This window comes from Hyla sarda, unplaced genomic scaffold, assembly GCF_029499605.1.
Source record: "Hyla sarda isolate aHylSar1 unplaced genomic scaffold, aHylSar1.hap1 scaffold_251, whole genome shotgun sequence".
NCBI classification, from domain to species: Eukaryota; Metazoa; Chordata; class Amphibia; order Anura; family Hylidae; genus Hyla; species Hyla sarda.
This window is the reverse complement of record NW_026609198.1, coordinates 120,439-141,101: the sequence shown is the minus strand read 5'-3', so window position 1 is coordinate 141,101 and position 20,663 is coordinate 120,439. Positions and strand designations below refer to the sequence as shown.

Here is a 20,663-nt window from a genome sequence, read left to right as displayed (position 1 = left end):
TGACCAGCACTGTGCACAGTTTTCTATGTGTGGTCTGACCAGCACTGTACACAGTATTCTATGTGTGGTCTGACCAGTACTGTACACAATATTCTATGTGTGGTCTGACCAGTACTGTACACAGTATTCTATGTGTGGTCTGACCAGTACTGTACACAGTATTCTATGTGTGGTCTGACCAGTACTGTACACAGCATTCTATGCGCGGTCTGACCAGTACTGTACACAGTATTCTATGTGTGGTCTGACCAGTACTGTACACAGTATTCTATGTGTGGTCTGACCAGTACTGTACACAGTATTCTATGTGTGATCTGACCAGTACTGTACACAGTATTCTATGTGTGGTCTGACCAGTACTGTGCACAGTATTCTATGTGTGGTCTGACCAGTACTGTGCACAGTTTTCTATGTGTGGTCTGACCGGTACTGTACACAGTATTCTATGTGTGATCTGACCAGTACTGTACACAGTATTCCATGTGTGGTCTGACCAGTACTGTACACGGTATTCTATGTGTGGTCTGACCAGTACTGTACACAGTATTCCATGTGTGGTCTGACCAGTACTGTACAAAGTATTCTATGTGTGGTCTGACTAGTGATTTGTACAGCGGTAGAATAATTTCCTTGTCGTGGGCATCTATGCCCCTATTGATGCCCCCCATGATTTTATTTGCTTTGGCAGCAGCTGCCCGACACTGGTCACTACAGCTAAATTTACTGTTAACTAAGACCCCTAAGTACTTTTCAATGTCAGTCGTCCCAAGTGTTCTCCCATTTAATACATAATCCCAGCCCGGATTTTTCTTCCCCATGTGCATTACCTTACACTTATCAGTGTTGAACCTCATCTGCCACTTCCCAGCCCAAAACTCCAACCTATCCAGATCCATTTATAACAGTGCACTGTCCTCTGTGTTATCTACTATGCACAGTGCACTGTCCTCTATGGTGTTATCTACTATACACAGTGCACTGTCCTCTATGGTGTTATCTTCTATACACAGTGCACTGTCCTCTATGGTGTTTACCGCTTTACAGAGTTTAGTATCATCTGCAAAGATTGCTACTTTACTATTCAACCCCTCTACAAGGTCATTAATAAACTATATTAAATAATGATTCCATTCGTGGTTGCTGACGTTATCCTGCATAAATTAGTTCAGCTTTCAGGTGCTCCGGTGGCTAGAAAAGGTGGATATAGTCCTAGGAGAGAGTCTCCAGCCACCGGAGCACCTGAAAGCTGAACTAATTTATGCAGGATAAAGTCAGCAACTGCCGAGCCGAGACGTTTGTGACGAATCAAATCCCTTTAACCTCTTAAGGACCCATGACGTATGCATACGTCATGAGTCCCGGTCCTGCGATATAACGCGGGGTCACACGGTGACCCCGCATCATATCGCGGCGGGCCCGGCGTCATAGTGAAGCCGGGACCAGCCTCTAATAGCGCGCGGCACTGATCGCTGTTCCGCGCGCTATTAACCCTTTAGCCGCGCGGCTAAAAACGAAAGTAAAAGTGCCCGGCTAGCTCAGGGAGCTGTTCGGGATCGCCGCGGTATAATCATCCCGATCAGCTGTAGCACAGGAGGTCTTCTTACCTTCTCCTGTGCTGTCCAATCGCCGAATGAATGCTTCAAGCCTGAGATCCAGGCTTGAGCATTCAATCGCCGAAAACCCTGATTGATCCATTCCTATGGAGATGGATCAATCAGTGTAAAAGATCAGTTAATGCAATGTTATAGCCCCTCCCCCCCCCTATAGGAGCTATAATATTGTATTAAAAAAGTGTAAAAAATATCATTAACCCTTTCAATTATCCCTTCCCCTAATAAAAGTTTGAATCACCCGGCATTTCCAAAAATAAAAAAAACATTATGTAAATAATAATAAAAATAAACATATGTGGTATCGCCGCGTGCGGAAATGTCCGAATTATAAAAATATACCGCTTTTTAAACCGCTCGTTCAATGGCGTACGCGCGAAAAAATTCCAAAGTCCAAAATAGCGCATTTTTGATCACTTTTTATATCACAAAAAAGTGAATAAAAAGTGATCAAAAAGTCTGATCAGAACAAAAATCGTACCGCTAAAAACTTCAGATGACGGCGCAAAAAATGAGTCCTCAAAGTGCCCTGAACACAGAAAAATAAAAAAGTTATAGGGGTCAAAAGATGACCATTTTAAACGTATACATTTTCCTGCATGTATTCATGATTTTTTTTCGGAAGTGATACAAATTCAAACCTATACAAGTAGGGTATCATTTTAACCGTATGGACCTACAGAATAAAGATAAGGTATCATTTTTGACAAAAAATGTACTGCGTAAAAACAGAAGCCCCCAAAACTTACAAAATTGTGTTTTTTCATCAATTTTGTCGCACATTGATTTTTTTTCCCGTTTCACCGTAGATTTTTGGGTAAAACGACTAATGTCATTACAAAGTAGAATTAGTGACGCAAAAATTAAGCCATTATATATAATTTTAGGTGAAAATTTTTAAGAGTTATGATTTTTTAAAGTTAAGGAGGAAAAATTGAAAATGAAAAAACGGAAAAAGCCCGGGTCCTTAAGGGGTTAACTTCACTCATCTCTAAACTCAACATAGCAGCGGTTGGGGAAGACTTTCCTACTGTTGTAGTGGTTAGTCTGGATATTTACAAAGCCTTTAATTCGGTGTTGTGGCCTTATGTGTGGGAGGTCTTAGGTGCGTTTGGGTTCGCATGCTATAGGATAGTCCTAAGGCCCGTATTCGCACTAACTTGGATGTTTCTGCTCCCTTTCTCCTAGGTCGTGGGATGAGGCAGGAGTGCCCACTATCTCCCTTCCTATTTGCGCTGGCAATGGAACCCTTGGCAGCAGCCATACAAAGGCACCCTGCTATTTGTGGTATTCCTAGGGGGTCGATTGTAGAGGTTTCCCTTTATGTGGATGACACCCTGGTATATTTAGTGGACGCGGGGGGCTTGCTACTGTCCCTTATTGATCTACTTGACCAGTTTAGTTCGATTTCGGGCTTACGGGTCAATTGGACTTAGTCATCCCTAATTGCCCTTTCCTCTGGAGTCCCCCTCCCCGTCTCTCTCCCGGCAGAGGTACAGGTGGATTCCTGCTTTAGATATCTAGGGTTGGAGGTCACTGGGTCCCTGATTGATTATCTGCCCCTAAACTTTGAGCCGCTTTTACTTTCCACTGTGTAGCAGCTGACTGCCTGGTCCTCATTCCCTCTCTCCCAGGCTGGCAGGATCAATATTTTTTAAATGATTTATCTCCATAAATTCCATTATCTGTTTCATTTGGCTCCCATGATTCCCCCTAGGAAGTATTTTAACACACTAAGCGATGCTCTGGGATCCTTCTACAGGCAGGGAAAACCTCCCAGACTTGGTCAGACTCTTCCCATGCTCCTAAGAAGAATGGCGGCTGAGCTGAACATGATGTCAATAACTATTTTCTTGCCTCCCAACTGGTCTATGCTGCGTGGTGGATCGATCTTGAACTGTCAAACCCGGCGACGGCCTTGGATGGAGCGTTGATGGGTTCCTATGAAGCTCTTACTAACACACTCTACAGGTATCACTCTCACTCTTCTTTTCCTATTCCTCTTCAGACTATAGCTGCAGTGGGGTCCTCTGGTATCTCCTAGGGCATCCTTGTGGGGGAACATTTGCCTCACCTGCATTGGTTACAGGAGGCCAGGTTCTGGGGTTTTCATGGAGTCAAATTTGTGATCCACTTGTTGGGAGAGGATCAGATTTTCTTATCCTTTTTGGACATGAAGGAACGTTTTGGAATCCCTGGAATTGCCTTTTACAGGTATCTTCAGCTTAGGCATGCGGTTCAGGCGCAGTTTGGCTCCCTCATGTTTACTCCTGCTTTTTCTGAAGTGGAGCTTCTCCTGTGCACCACGGACCTCTCTATGCCCCTAACTTAGGCCTACGCTCTCCTCCAAACTCTTGGGCCTAGCTTGTTGGATCAAGCATTTCATAAATTGGTGGCTGATATTCCAGATTTGTCTGAGGATCAATGGAAGGAGGTTGGAGGCTCTTATTACTCCACAGTAGTCAGTAGTAGAGAGATGCTGATCCAAACTAGGTATGTTTTGAGGTTGTATTATACCCCTGCTAAGCTGAAGCGCATTGGTGTCTCTCAATCAGATTTGTGTTTCCGTTGTTCTTGTGAAGTTGGGAGTGTCCGGTCATTGCTCTCTTCTGAAGGGAGGTGATGGGGTTTCTGTCTGATAATTTAGACTTCCCTTTTCCTACTCACCCCTACGGTATACCTGCTGGGAGTTATTAATGAGGGGTTTGTAGTTCACATAGACGCCTATTGATCCGATTGTTGCTGTTCTGTGCCCTCAAAGTGGCAGTAATGACATGGAAGGATACCTCCTCGCCACTGCTGTCTCGTTGACTGACTCTAATCAACAAGTATGTCCCGTTCTACCAGGCTCTTTATGCGAGTTGTAAGTGCCCTAAGAAATTTGACAAGGTATGGGCCCCCTGGCTTTTACTGGATGTGTCGGGGGCCCCCTAGCTAGCCTGCCTTCATAATTTTCTAAGTGTATTGTGGTTCTTTGTAGGGGGGGGGGGGGGTTGGGGATACCGGGATGTGTGCTTGTGCATGTGTAAGTATGTCTGTCTGTGTTGGGCTTTCTCCGGTTGGGTCTCAGACACTCCTTGCCGCTTAACAGGAGCAATTTTTCATATGTTCTAATTTTGATTATGTGCTGGTCTCTGGGACCTTCGGGGTTTGTTGTATATGTTTTCTTTTGTTCCACCATTGGTGGTGTTAGTTCATTATATTGCAAAATTTTAATAAATACTTAAAAAAAAAAAAAAAAAAAAAAAAAGAAAGAAAGGAGGAGATTTTTATGCTTACCGTAAAATTTCTTTCTTGAAGGATCCATTGGGGGACACAGACCATGGGTATATACTAATGTCTCTAGGAGGCTTGACACTATTGCAACAGAAAAGTCGGCTCCTCCCACCAGGGTATACCCACCCACAGGCATCTGCGCTAATCAGTTTCAGTCCCAGAGCAATAGGAGAAGACCAACAGGTCAAGAGAAAAACCACGAACTGTCCGAGAAACAAGAAGAAATAGTAACTGAACACACCCTCGGACAGATAACTGAAATAGGAACACCAGAAAAAGGGGTGGGAGCTGTGTCCCCCAATGGACCCTTCGAGAAAGAGATTTTATGGTAAGCATAAAAATCTCCATTTCTCTATCGGCTCCATTGGGGGACACAGACCATGGGACATACCAAAGCCGTCCCTTGGGTGGGCAAGGAAATAAGTCAGATGGCCGCCTGCAACACCTTACAACCCAGACTAGCATCAGCTGATGCAAAGGTATGAATCTGGTAGAACCTAGCAAAAGTGTGCAAAGACGACCATGTGGTCGCTTTACAGATCTGCGCGGCCGAAGCCTTGTTGCGGAGGGCCCAGGATGCCCCGACAGAATGGGTGGAATGAGCCAAAACCCTGAAGGGTGGGATCCTCTCTTTGCAGCGGTAAGTTTCCGAAATAGCAGATCGGATCCACCGAGAAATGGTGGCCTTAGAAGCAGGTTGTCCTTGACAACGACCTTCTGTAAGAACAAAAAAGGAGTCACACTGACGAAAGGAAGAAGAGATAGGTCCAAACAGCCCACACCACATCAAGTTTGTGGAGCAAACGTTCCCTGGGATGAGAAGGGAACGAACAAAAGGACGGCAGGACTATGTCTTCATTGAGGTGAAAGGCCGAAACCACCTTAGGTAAGAAGGACGGACCTGGACGAAAAACAACTTTGTCCTGGTGTACAACCAGGAAGGGAGAACGGCAGGAGAGAGCTGCCAGCTCTGACGCTCTCCTAATGGAGGTAATACCAATAAGGAACGCCACCTTCCAGGAAAGGAGGCGAAGAGGAATGTCCCTGAGAGGTTCAAAAGCAGCGCCTTGCAGGGCACCTAAGACCAAATATAAGTCCCAAGGGGGAGAAGGGGGACGCCAGAGAACGTTAAAAAATAATGTAAAGGGCCGAAACTTGACCCTTAAGGGAGCTGAGAGCCAACCCTTGTTCCAGCCCCGACTACAAAATGGAAAGGAGTCGATGAAAGGACAACCCGACCGGAGAAAAAGACTGAGCTTCACACCAACGAAAATAAGACCGCCAGGTATGGTGTTAAATCTTCGCAGAGGAGGGCTTGCAAGCCCTGAGCATGGTGCAAATTACTTGGGAAGAGAAACCGTGGGCCCTTAGAACCACGGTCTCAACCACAACGCCGTCAAATGCAGCGACGGTAAATTGGTGTGGCACAGGGGACCTTGGGATAGGAGGTCCGGACGAGGTGGGAGGCACAGCGGTACGTCGTCCAGGAGCCTGACCACGTCGGCGTAATACGCCCTCCGGGGCCAGTCTGGAGCCACGAGAATGGCGGGAACGCCCTCTGCTTTGAGTTTCCTCAGGACCCTGGGAAGGAGAGGAATGGGAGGGAACAGATAGGGTAGGGCAAAGCCCGACCAAGGGACCACCGGTGCATCTACGGCTTGAACCAAGGGGTCCTGGGACTTTGACACAAAGAGAGGAACTTTTTGGTTGTGGCGGGACGCGAAGAGGTCCACGTCTGGAGTGCCCCAGAGGTTACAGATCTCTGCAAACACTTCCGGATGCAGGGACCACTCGCCAGGGTCGGCTGAGAAAATCCGCTTCCCAGTTGTGCACTCCCGGAATGTAAATTGCTGAGATGGCCGAAACCCTGAGTTCCACCCAGAGGAGAATTTTGGTTACCTCGGCCATCGCTGCTGAGCTGCGAGTGCCACCCTGGCGATTGATGTACGCCACAGCAGTGGAGTTGTCCGACTGGACACAAAAAGGGAGCTCCTTCAATGAAACAGGCAAAGATAGATTGCCCTCAGTTCCAATATGTTGATGGGGAGAAGGGCTTCTCGGGGGGACCAAAGACCCTGAACTGTCCGGTCCCTGAAAACACCTCCCCAGCCCGACAACTTGCCAGTGGAGCGTCAGGAAGGAGCGCCCCTGAAGAAGCAGGGGGGAGCGAAGCCACAATAGAAGGGACTGACAAGACCGTCGAGAGAGAATGATCTTGCGGTCGAGAGACAGTGGAGACCTGTCCCACCGGGAGAGAAACGCCAGTTGAAGAGGACGGTAATGAAACTGGGCAAAGGGCACGGCCTCCATGGCCGCCACCATCCGACCCAGGACTTCCATGCAAAAGCGAATGGAAACTGCGGCAGGGTTCCGAAGCAATCGGACTTCTGACAAGAGAGCTAGCCGCTTGTCCGGCAGGAGTCGAATGCGGGACGCGCCCGTGTCGTACTGGAGCCCTAGGAACACCAGTGACTGGGAAGGAGAGAGGTTGGACTTGTCTTGATTGACCATCCAACCGAAACGATAAGGCCTGGAGGGTGAGGCCAAGACTCTCCAGATTCTGAGCCCTGGTTGGAGCCTTGATCAGGAGGTCATCCAAGTAAGGGATCACTGAGACACTCTTTTCTCATAAAAGGGCTATCACAGGTGCCAGGACCTTGGTAAAGACCCACGGAGCAGTGGCCAGACCGAAGGGGAGAGCTACAAACTGAAAATGGCCTTCCGGGACTGCAAAGCGGAGGTACCGCTGATGACCTGGGAATATTGGAATGTGGAGGTAGGCATCCTTCATGTCCACTGAGGAAAGAAACTACTGAACGGAAAGACTCCATTCGGAAATGGCGGAGTAGAAGATGCTGATTGAGACGCTTGAGATCCAAGATTGGGCGTAAAGAACCGCCTTTCTTGGGGACCACGAAGAGGTTGGAGTAAAAACCTCAAAAACGTTCCCTGGGAGGAACCGGGAAAATTATTCCCTGGATGAGAAGCGACTGGACTGCGCCCCGAAATGCTTTTGCTAGCGAGGGGGACCGGGAAAGAAAAAAGCGATCCCTTGGAAGGGAGGCAAATTCTATCTTGTACCCGTTGGCTACCACCTCCCTCACGCAGGAATCCTGAACGTGCGTGGTCCAGGCATCTCGGAAGAGACGACCTCCCACCTGAGAAAAATCTGCGAGTGGGGCGTCCCTTCAGGCCGAGGTAGGCTTGTGGGTTCCTGATTTGGCCGCAAAACGGACAGAACGGTTACCCGATGTCCAGGAGGGACGGGTCTGGAAGGAGGGAGCCTTCTTGTCCCACGAAGGTGCCTGTCTGGACTCTTTATTGGGACCAAAAGTCCAACGGGAAGCCTTATTCTGAGGCAATAAGGAACTCTTTCCGCCCGTCGCCTCTGAGATAATCTCATCTAGGCTCTTGCCAAAAAGCCGAGAACCAGCAAAGGGAAGTTCAGTTAGAGACTTCTTGGAGGCGGCATCCGCATCCCAGGCTTTAAGCCACATGGAGCGACGGAGGGCCACCAGGTTGCCTCAGCAGGCCAACTGCATGGAAGCAAAACACAGAAAATCTCCTGCCTTGGAGCATTGGAGAGCTAGGTCAGATAATGCCTCCAGGCGGGGATCCTGAAAGAATACCCTGGCGGAGTTGGGAAGACCAGACTGAGAGGGCTTTTGACACCCAGGCAGAAGTGAAGGCAGGAAGTAGTGAGGAACCTGCTGCTTCGAAGGCAAATTTTGCAAAGGTCTCCACCTTCTTGTCCGCTGGATCCATTGGCATAAGCCAATGGCAGGGTAGTCACCTTAAAGAGGCGGGAGACCGATGGATCCACAGTTGGGGAGGAAGTCCACCGAGCAATGAGGTCCTTGGCGAAGGGATATTGCGCTTGAACCTTCTTTGTTTCCTGAAACTTCCTGTCAGGGTGCCTCCAGGCGGACTCAAACAAGGCGCCAAATTCAGAGTGAGAGCTGAAAATGGTTGGGCACGATGAAAGGAAACTTCTGGAGCTATGTCCGAAGTTCCTGGGTCCTCTAGGTGGAAGGTGTCTCTTATGGCCGATACCAATGAGTCCACTATGTCAGACAGATCTGAGCGGTCCTCTGAGTCAGAGGCCGAATCAGAAGCCTCATCTACAAGTTCTCCAGGTGAGAGGGAACGCGTGGAGGCAGCCCTGGAAGAGGGAGATACCGACCTGGTACGCGGTTCTGGGGAGCCAGAGTGGCGACCAGGGGAGCGTCCTCTAGGGGAGTGACACATGTGGCAGACTGGAGCAGAGGGGCGATGCCTGTGATGGGAGCGCCTGTGTCTGCTAGAAGACTCAGGAGAAGAGTCGGATGATATACCCCTATTACGCTTGCGAGAGTGGTTAGTATAGGGAGGTGGAGAGCGGGACTCTCTGGAGGGTTGGCTTAGGGAGGACCTCTCTAAGGAAGTCACCACAGAACGGGAGACCTGAGCCAAGTCGGAAATAGACTGGGAGAGGGAGGATACCCAGACTGGAGGGATTGCAGAGCCCACAGGGTATGGAGGAGCATCCTGAGCAGAAATAAAAGTGGGGTCAGGTGGAGCAGTGGTGCAGGCGGAATAAGTGGGTTCAGCGGAACCAGACATTTTAGTATTACAGCCCTTGCAGGTATAACAGGTGACCAGGGTCCCAGTTAACTGCTTAGAGGGAGGAACAGGTCTGGGCTCGGACATAGTAAAATGAAACAGTCTCGACCGGTGTCTGTGTCCCCAGAGGGCAGCTGCTGTGAGGACAAACTCAGAGTAGCCAAGAGAGGGAAGAGAGGGGAGGGCTGAGAATGCAGGACCAATGAAAGAGGAGCCATGATAAAACAAGGGCGACTCTGATTGGACCTGAAAAACTCCTCTGAGCGCTCACAGCCCCGCTGGCCACGGTTGGGTGGGGCTAAAGTCCCTGCAGAGCCCGCGACTGATAACATGTGGCTGGAAGTTAATGGCGCCTGCTCCCAGCCCTGAGCACATTTGCGGTCGCATATGGGAGCGCAATGGGAAGGGAGCGGGTGAAGACACCGCCGGCAGCTTCTACACGCTGCCGACGGGAACTGAGACACGGGAGCCATATGCGGCTGAGGCTGAAGCCGGCACTCGCATGAAGTGAAAGACGGCAGCCGTGGCTGCTGAGGGAGGGGAGCTGGGGAGAAAACGCCAGCGCCTGAATACAGTCCACACCCCTGCAATACGTGCCGCACGCCTGCAATACGTGCCGCACCACTGCAATGCGTGCCGCACCCCTGCAATACGTGCCGCACGCCTGCAATACGTGCCGCACCACTGCAATACGTGCCGCACCACTGCAATACGTGCCCCACCACTGAAATACGTGCCGCACCACTGAAATACGTGCCGCACCACTGAAATACGTGCCGCACCACTGCAATACGTGCCGCACCACTGCAATACGTGCCGCACCACTGCAATACGTGCCCCACCACTGCAATACGTGCCGCACCCCTGCAATACGTGCCGCACCCCTGCAATACGTGCCGCACCCCTGCAATACGTGCCGCACCCCTGCAACACGTGCCGCACCCCTGCAACACGTGCCGCACCCCTGCAACACGTGCCGCACCCCTGCAACACGTGCCGCACCCCTGAAATACGTGCCGCACCCCTGAAATACGTGCCGCACCCCTGAAATACGTGCCGCACCACTGAAATACGTGCCGCACCCCTGCAATACGTGCCGCACCCCTGCAATACGTGCCGCACCCCTGCAATACGTGCCGCACCCCTGCAATACGTGCCGCACCCCTGCAATACGTGCCGCACCCCTGCAATACGTGCCGCACCCCTGCAATACGTGCCGCACCCCTGCAATACGTGCCCCACCCCTGCAATACGTGCCCCACCCCTGCAATACGTGCCCCACCCCTGCAATACGTGCCCCACCCCTGCAATACGTGCCCCACCCCTGCAATACGTGCCCCACCCCTGCAATACGTGCCCCACCCCTGCAATACGTGCCCCACCCCTGCAATACGTGCCCCACCCCTGCAATACGTGCCCCACCCCTGCAATACGTGCCCCACCCCTGCAATACGTGCCCCACCCCTGCAATACGTGCCGCACCCCTGCAATACGTGCCGCACCCCTGCAATACGTGCCGCACCCCTGCAATACGTGCCGCACCCCTGCAATACGTGCCCCACCACTGCAATACGTGCCGCACCACTGAAATACGTGCCGCACCCCTGCAATACGTGCCCCACCCCTGCAATACGTGCCCCACCCCTGCAATACGTGCCCCACCCCTGCAATACGTGCCCCACCCCTGCAATACGTGCCCCACCCCTGCAATACGTGCCCCACCACTGCAATACGTGCCCCACCCCTGCAATACGTGCCGCACCCCTGCAATACGTGCCGCACCCCTGCAATACGTGCCGCACCCCTGCAATACGTGCCGCACCCCTGCAATACGTGCCCCACCCCTGCAATACGTGCCGCACCCCTGCAATACGTGCCCCACCCCTGCAATACGTGCCGCACCCCTGCAATACGTGCCGCACCCCTGCAATACGTGCCGCACCCCTGCAATACGTGCCGCACCCCTGCAATACGTGCCGCACCCCTGCAATACGTGCCGCACCCCTGCAATACGTGCCCCACCCCTGCAATACGTGCCCCACCCCTGCAATACGTGCCGCACCCCTGCAATACGTGCCGCACCCCTGCAATACGTGCCGCACCACTGCAATACGTGCCGCACCCCTGCAATACGTGCCCCACCACTGCAATACGTGCCCCACCCCTGCAATACGTGCCGCACCCCTGCAATACGTGCCGCACCCCTGCAATACGTGCCGCACCCCTGCAATACGTGCCGCACCCCTGCAATACGTGCCGCACCCCTGCAATACGTGCCGCACCCCTGCAATACGTGCCGCACCCCTGCAATACGTGCCGCACCCCTGCAATACGTGCCGCACCCCTGCAATACGTGCCCCACCCCTGCAATACGTGCCCCACCCCTGCAATACGTGCCGCACCCCTGCAATACGTGCCGCACCCCTGCAATACGTGCCGCACCCCTGCAATACGTGCCGCACCCCTGCAATACGTGCCGCACCCCTGCAATACGTGCCGCACCCCTGCAATACGTGCCGCACCCCTGCAATACGTGCCCCACCCCTGCAATACGTGCCGCACCACTGCAATACGTGCCCCACCACTGCAATACGTGCCGCACCCCTGCAATACGTGCCCCACCCCTGCAATACGTGCCGCACCCCTGCAATACGTGCCGCACCCCTGCAATACGTGCCCCACCCCTGCAATACGTGCCCCACCCCTGCAATACGTGCCCCACCCCTGCAATACGTGCCCCACCCCTGCAATACGTGCCCCACCCCTGCAATACGTGCCCCACCCCTGCAATACGTGCCCCACCCCTGCAATACGTGCCGCACCCCTGCAATACGTGCCCCACCACTGCAATACGTGCCCCACCACTGCAATACGTGCCCCACCACTGCAATACGTGCCCCACCACTGCAATACGTGCCGCACCCCTGCAATACGTGCCGCACCCCTGCAATACGTGCCGCACCCCTGCAATACGTGCCGCACCCCTGCAATACGTGCCGCACCCCTGCAATACGTGCCGCACCCCTGCAATACGTGCCGCACCCCTGCAATACGTGCCCCACCCCTGCAATACGTGCCCCACCCCTGCAATACGTGCCCCACCACTGCAATACGTGCCCCACCACTGAAATACGTGCCGCACCACTGCAATACGTGCCGCACCACTGCAATACGTGCCCCACCACTGCAATACGTGCCGCACCCCTGCAATACGTGCCCCACCCCTGCAATACGTGCCGCACCCCTGCAATACGTGCCGCACCCCTGCAATACGTGCCGCACCCCTGCAATACGTGCCGCACCACTGCAATACGTGCCGCACCCCTGCAATACGTGCCGCACCCCTGCAATACGTGCCGCACCCCTGCAATACGTGCCGCACCCCTGCAATACGTGCCCCACCCCTGCAATACGTGCCGCACCACTGCAATACGTGCCCCACCACTGCAATACGTGCCGCACCCCTGCAATACGTGCCCCACCCCTGCAATACGTGCCGCACCCCTGCAATACGTGCCGCACCCCTGCAATACGTGCCCCACCCCTGCAATACGTGCCCCACCCCTGCAATACGTGCCCCACCCCTGCAATACGTGCCCCACCCCTGCAATACGTGCCCCACCCCTGCAATACGTGCCCCACCCCTGCAATACGTGCCGCACCCCTGCAATACGTGCCCCACCACTGCAATACGTGCCCCACCACTGCAATACGTGCCCCACCACTGCAATACGTGCCCCACCACTGCAATACGTGCCGCACCCCTGCAATACGTGCCGCACCCCTGCAATACGTGCCGCACCCCTGCAATACGTGCCGCACCCCTGCAATACGTGCCGCACCCCTGCAATACGTGCCGCACCCCTGCAATACGTGCCGCACCCCTGCAATACGTGCCCCACCCCTGCAATACGTGCCCCACCCCTGCAATACGTGCCCCACCACTGCAATACGTGCCCCACCACTGCAATACGTGCCCCACCACTGAAATACGTGCCGCACCACTGCAATACGTGCCCCACCCCTGCAATACGTGCCGCACCCCTGCAATACGTGCCGCACCCCTGCAATACGTGCCGCACCCCTGCAATACGTGCCGCACCCCTGCAATACGTGCCCCACCCCTGCAATACGTGCCGCACCCCTGCAATACGTGCCCCACCCCTGCAATACGTGCCGCACCACTGCAATACGTGCCCCACCACTGCAATACGTGCCGCACCCCTGCAATACGTGCCGCACCACTGCAATACGTGCCCCACCCCTGCAATACGTGCCGCACCACTGCAATACGTGCCGCACCACTGCAATACGTGCCCCACCACTGCAATACGTGCCGCACCCCTGCAATACGTGCCCCACCCCTGCAATACGTGCCGCACCCCTGCAATACGTGCCGCACCCCTGCAATACGTGCCGCACCCCTGCAATACGTGCCGCACCACTGCAATACGTGCCGCACCCCTGCAATACGTGCCGCACCCCTGCAATACGTGCCGCACCCCTGCAATACGTGCCGCACCACTGAAATACGTGCCCCACCACTGAAATACGTGCCGCACCACTGAAATACGTGCCGCACCACTGAAATACGTGCCGCACCACTGCAATACGTGCCCCACCACTGCAATACGTGCCCCACCACTGCAATACGTGCCGCACCACTGCAATACGTGCCGCACCACTGCAATACGTGCCGCACCCCTGCAATACGTGCCCCACCCCTGCAATATGTGCCGCACCCCTGCAATACGTGCCGCACCCCTGCAATACGTGCCGCACCCCTGCAATACGTGCCGCACCCCTGCAATACGTGCCGCACCACTGAAATACGTGCCGCACCACTGCATATGTCCCACAAACACAAAGGCTCCCTAGTCCCTCCTGAACATGCCCCCATGACCTCTGTGAAAAGAGTTGCCCAGGTGAAAAGAGTGGGCCAAAAACTGGGGGTCTCCAGAGGCTGAAAGTCCCCTAACGTGAAAGAAAAAGGAGGGAAAAATACTCCTCTCAGTCAGAAAACTTACCTCACGAAGTCTTCAGTCACCTGCATCATGCCGGGCTGTAACAGCGAGATGAGCAGGGAGGTAGGGGGACCCGGACCCATGAGGTACAACCCCAGGTGCTGACTGATGGCGAGAATGGGTTAACAGTACATCCACGATGCCTGCCACCTCAATCGCAAATGGGGAAACAGTGAACCCTATGTTCCTGAGTCCCCACCTAAAAACAGAAAAGAAAATAAGAAACTAAACGTCCCTAAACTTGAAAAAATAAAAAATGTGTGACCTTGTCTGGGGAGAACCCAAACCAGCGTCTGCCTCCTACAGACACTAAGCTAAAACAGATTACCTCAGATGCCCGTGGGCGGGTATATCCTGCTGGGAGGAGCCGACTTTTCTGTTGCCATAGTGTCAAGCCTCCTAGAAACAGCAGCATACACCCATGGTCTGTGTCCCCCAGGGTCTGTGTCCCCCAATGGAGCCAATAGAGAAAAAAAGTGTAACTATGTAACCTGCTGAGCTGGAGGTGTAACTATGTAACCTGCTGAGCTGAGGTGTAACTATGTAACCTGCTGAGCTGAGGTGTAACTATGTAACCTGCTGAGCTGGAGGTATAACTATGTAACTTGCTGAGTTGGAGGTATAACTATGTAACCTGCTGAGCTGGAGGTGTAACTATGTAACCTGCTGAGCTGAGGTGTAACTATGTAACCTGCTGAGCTGAGGTGTAACTATGTAACCTGCTGAGCTGGAGGTATAACTATGTAACCTGCTGAGCTGGAGGTATAACTATGTAACCTGCTGAGCTGGAGGTGTAACTATGTAACCTGCTGAGCTGAGGTGTAACTATGTAACCTGCTGAGCTGAGGTGTAACTATGTAACCTGCTGAGCTGGAGGTGTAACTATGTAACCTGCTGAGCTGAGGTGTAACTATGTAACCTGCTGAGCTGGAGGTGTAACTATGTAACCTGCTGAGCTGGAGGTATAACTATGTAACCTGCTGAGCTGAGGTGTAACTATGTAACCTGCTGAGCTGGAGGTGTAACTATGTAACCTGCTGAGCTGGAGGTATAACTATGTAACCTGCTGAGCTGGAGGTATAACTATGTAACCTGCTGAGCTGGAGGTGTAACTATGTAACCTGCTGAGCTGAGGTGTAACTATGTAACCTGCTGAGCTGAGGTGTAACTATGTAACCTGCTGAGCTGGAGGTGTAACTATGTAACCTGCTGAGCTGAGGTGTAACTATGTAACCTGCTGAGCTGGAGGTGTAACTATGTAACCTGCTGAGCTGGAGGTATAACTATGTAACCTGCTGAGCTGAGGTGTAACTATGTAACCTGCTGAGCTGGAGGTGTAACTATGTAACCTGCTGAGCTGGAGGTATAACTATGTAACCTGCTGAGCTGAGGTGTAACTATGTAACCTGCTGAGCTGAGGTGTAACTATGTAACCTGCTGAGCTGGAGGTGTAACTATGTAACCTGCTGAGCTGGAGGTATAACTATGTAACCTGCTGAGTTGGAGGTATAACTATGTAACCTGCTGAGCTGGAGGTATAACTATGTAACCTGCTGAGCTGGAGGTATAACTATGTAACCTGCTGAGTTGGAGGTATAACTATGTAACCTGCTGAGCTGAGGTGTAACTATGTAACCTGCTGAGCTGGAGGTGTAACTATGTAACCTGCTGAGTTGGAGGTATAACTATGTAACCTGCTGAGTTGGAGGTATAACTATGTAACCTGCTGAGCTGGAGGTGTAACTATGTAACCCGCTGAGCTGAGGTGTAACTATGTAACCTGCTGAGTTGGAGGTATAACTATGTAACCTGCTGAGCTGGAGGTGTAACTATGTAACCTGCTGAGCTGGAGGTATAACTATGTAACCTGCTGAGCTGGAGGTATAACTATGTAACCTGCTGAGCTGGAGGTATAACTATGTAACCTGCTGAGCTGGAGGTATAACTATGTAACCTGCTGAGCTGGAGGTATAACTATGTAACCTGCTGAGCTGGAGGTGTAACTATGTAACCTGCTGAGCTGGAGATGTAACTATGTAACCTGCTGAGCTGAGGTGTAACTATGTAACCTGCTGAGCTGGAGGTGTAACTATGTAACCTGCTGAGCTGGAGGTGTAACTATGTAACCTGCTGAGCTGAGGTGTAACTATGTAACCTGCTGAGCTGAGGTGTAACTATGTAACCTGCTGAGCTGGAGGTGTAACTATGTAACTTGCTGAGCTGGAGGTGTAACTATGTAACCTGCTGAGCTGGAGGTATTACTATGTAACCTGCTGAGCTGGAGGTATTACTATGTAACCTGCTGAGCTGGAGGTATTACTATGTAACCTGCTGAGCTGGAGGTGTAACTATGTAACCTGCTGAGCTGGAGGTATAACTATGTAACCTGCTGAGCTGGAGGTATAACTATGTAACCTGCTGAGCTGAGGTGTAACTATGTAACCTGCTGAGCTGAGGTGTAACTATGTAACCTGCTGAGCTGGAGGTATTACTATGTAACCTGCTGAGCTGAGGTGTAACTATGTAACCTGCTGAGCTGGAGGTGTAACTATGTAACCTGCTGAGCTGAGGTGTAACTACGTAACCTGCTGAGCTGGAGGTGTAACTATGTAACCTGCTGAGCTGAGGTGTAACTATGGCACATCCCCCACCCTCTGGCACCTGCCTCTTGTACCTCCCCCCACCCTCTGGCACCTCCCTCTTGTACCTCCCCCCACTCTCTGGCACCTCCCTCTTGTACCTCCCTTCACCCTCTAGCACTTCCCTCTTGTACCTCCCTCCACTCTTTTGTACCTCCCTCCACCCTCTGGCACCTCCCTCTTGTACCTCCCTCCTCCCTCTTGTACCTCCCACCTCCCTCTGGCACCTCCCTCTTGTACCTCCCCCCACCCTCTGGCATCTCCCTCTTGTACCTCCCTCCACCCTCTGGCACCTCCCTCTTGTACCTCCCCCCCACCCTCTGGCACCTCCCTCTTGTACCTCCCTCTGGCACCTCCCTCTTGTACCTCCCTCTTGTACCTCCCTCTGGCACCTCCCTCTTGTACCTCCCTCTTGTACCTCCCTCCTCCCTCTGGCACCTCCCTCTTGTACCTCCCTCCTCCCTCTGGCACCTCCCTCTTGTACCTCCCTCCTCCCTCTGGCACCTCCCTCTGGCACCTCCCTCCTCCCTCTGGCACCTCCCTCTGGCACCTCCCTCTTGTACCTCCCTCCTCCCTCTGGCACCTCCCTCTGGCACCTCCCTCCACCCTCTGGCACCTGCCTCTTGTACCTCCCCCCACCCTCTGGCACCTCCCTCTTGTACCTCCCTCCACCCTCTGGCACCTCCCTCTTGTACCTCCCTCCACCCTCTGGCACCTCCCTCTTGTACCTCCCCCCACTCTCTGGCACCTCCCTCTTGTACCTCCCTCCACCCTCTGGCACTTCCCTCTTGTACCTCCCTCCACCCTCTTGTACCTCCCTCCACCCTCTTGTACCTCCCTCCACCCTCTGGCACCTCCCTCTTGTACCTCCCTCTTGTACCTCCCACCTCCCTCTTGTACCTCCCCCCACCCTCTGGCACCTCCCTCTTGTACCTCCCCCCACCCTCTGGCATCTCCCTCTTGTACCTCCCTTCACCCGCTGGCACCTCCCTCTTGTACCTCCCTCTGGCACCTCCCTCTTGTACCTCCCTCCTCCCTCTTGTACCTCCCTCTTGTACCTCCCTCTTGTACCTCCCTCCTCCCTCTGGCACCTCCCTCTTGTACCACCCTCCTCCCTCTTGTACCTCCCTCTGGCACCTCCCTCTTGTACCTCCCTCTGGCACCTCCCTCTTGTACCTCCCTCCTCCCTCTTGTACCTCCCTCTTGTACCTCCCTCTGGCACCTCCCTCTTCCCTCTGGCACCTCCCTCTGGCACCTCCCTCCACCCTCTGGTAATATCTGGCACATACCTCCACCTTCCCCGGTGTCATCTCCTCACACAGTAATTATAATGTACGGCGCGGACACCAGAACAATCCCCCCACAATTACCTTCCGCTCCCCCATCGGCGGCTGCGCTCTCTTCCTCCTCAGCTGCGCTCTTCTCCTGATGAGCCAAGCGGTGCCCGCGCCCTGAGGAAGAGGAGGGTAAAGTGTACCGTGAGCGTATAATGGCCACATACACTAAATATAGGTCACCACCCCCACATTATACATATCACACATACTAATACCCTATATATACACACCCCTCATACACTATATACCCCTCATACATTATATATACCCCTCATACACTATATATACATTATATACCCCCCCATACACTATATATACACTTCATACACTATATACCCCTCATACATTATATATACCCCTCATACACTATATATACACACTATATACCCCCCATACACTATATATACACTATATACACCTCATACACTATATATACACTATATACCCCCCATACACTATATATACACTATATACCCCTCATACACTATATATACACTATATACCCCTCATACATTATATACACTATATACCCCTCATACATTATATACACTATATACACCTCATACATTATATATACACTATATACCCCTCATACATTATATACACTATATACACCTCATACATTATATATACCCCTCATACATGATATACACTATATTCCCCTCATACACTATATACACCTCATACACTATATATACCCCCATACACTATATATACACTATATACCCCTCATACACTATATACACCTCATACACTATATATACACACTATATACCCCTCATACACTATTTATACACACTATATACACCTCATACACTATATACACACTATATACCCCTCATACATTATATAAACTATATACACCTCATACACTATATACCCCTCATACATTATACATACACTATATACTCCTCATACATTATATACACACTATATATACACTATATACCCCTCATACACTATATACACCTCATACACTATATATACACACTATATACCCCTCATACACTATATATACACACTATATACACCTCATACACTATATACACACTATATACCCCTCATACATTATATAAACTATATACACCTCATACACTATATACCCCTCATACATTATACATACACTATATACTCCTCATACATTATATACACTATATACCCCTTATACACTATATACCCCTCATACATTATATATACACTATATACCCCTCATACATTATATATACACTATATACCCCTCATACATTATATATACACTATATACCCCTCATACATTATATATACACTATATACCCCTCATACATTATATATACACTATATACCCCCTCATACATTATATATACACTATATACCCCTCATACATTATATATACACTATATACCCCTCATACATTATATATACACTATATACCCCTCATACATTATATATACACTATATACCCCTCATACATTATATATACCCCTCATACATTATATATACACTATAAACCCCTCATACATTATATACACTATATACCCCTCATACATTATATACACTATATACCCCTCATACATTATATATACACTATATACCCCTCATACACTATATATACACCCCATACACCCCTCATACACTATATATACCCTATACACTATATACACCTCATACACTATATATACTATATACACCTCATACACTATATATACTATATACACCTCATACATTATATACACTATATACCCCTCATACATTATATTCACTATATACACCTCATACATTATATACACTATATACCCCTCATACATTATATTCACTATATACACCTCATACATTATATACCCCTCATACATTATATACACTATATACCCCTCATACATTATATTCACTATATACACCTCATACATTATATACCCCTCATACATTATATATAATGTATGAGGTGTATATAGTGAATATAATGTATGAGGGGTATATAATGTATGAGGGGTATATAGTGAATATAATGTATGAGGTGTATATGGTGTATATAATGTATGAGGGGTATATAGTGTATATAGTGTATGAGGTGTATATAATGTATGAGGGGTATATAGTGTGTATAATGTATGATGGGTATATAGTGAATATAATGTATGAGGTGTATATAGTGTATATAATGTATGAGGGGTATATAGTGTATATAATGTATGAGGTGTA

General features: G+C 50.9%; 1 protein-coding gene across 4 annotated transcripts in view; it reads right to left on the bottom strand.

The window, feature by feature from the left end:
- LOC130323574 (uncharacterized) overlaps positions 1-20,663 on the bottom strand; it is a 146,679-nt gene that overhangs the window by 63,726 nt on the left and 62,290 nt on the right. For all 4 annotated transcript variants that reach the window (XM_056553158.1, XM_056553159.1, XM_056553157.1 and 1 more), the window contains one exon: positions 18,522-18,602. In XM_056553158.1, coding sequence (XP_056409133.1) covers positions 18,522-18,602 — 81 coding nt within the window. The remainder of the gene's footprint in view (positions 1-18,521; positions 18,603-20,663) is intronic.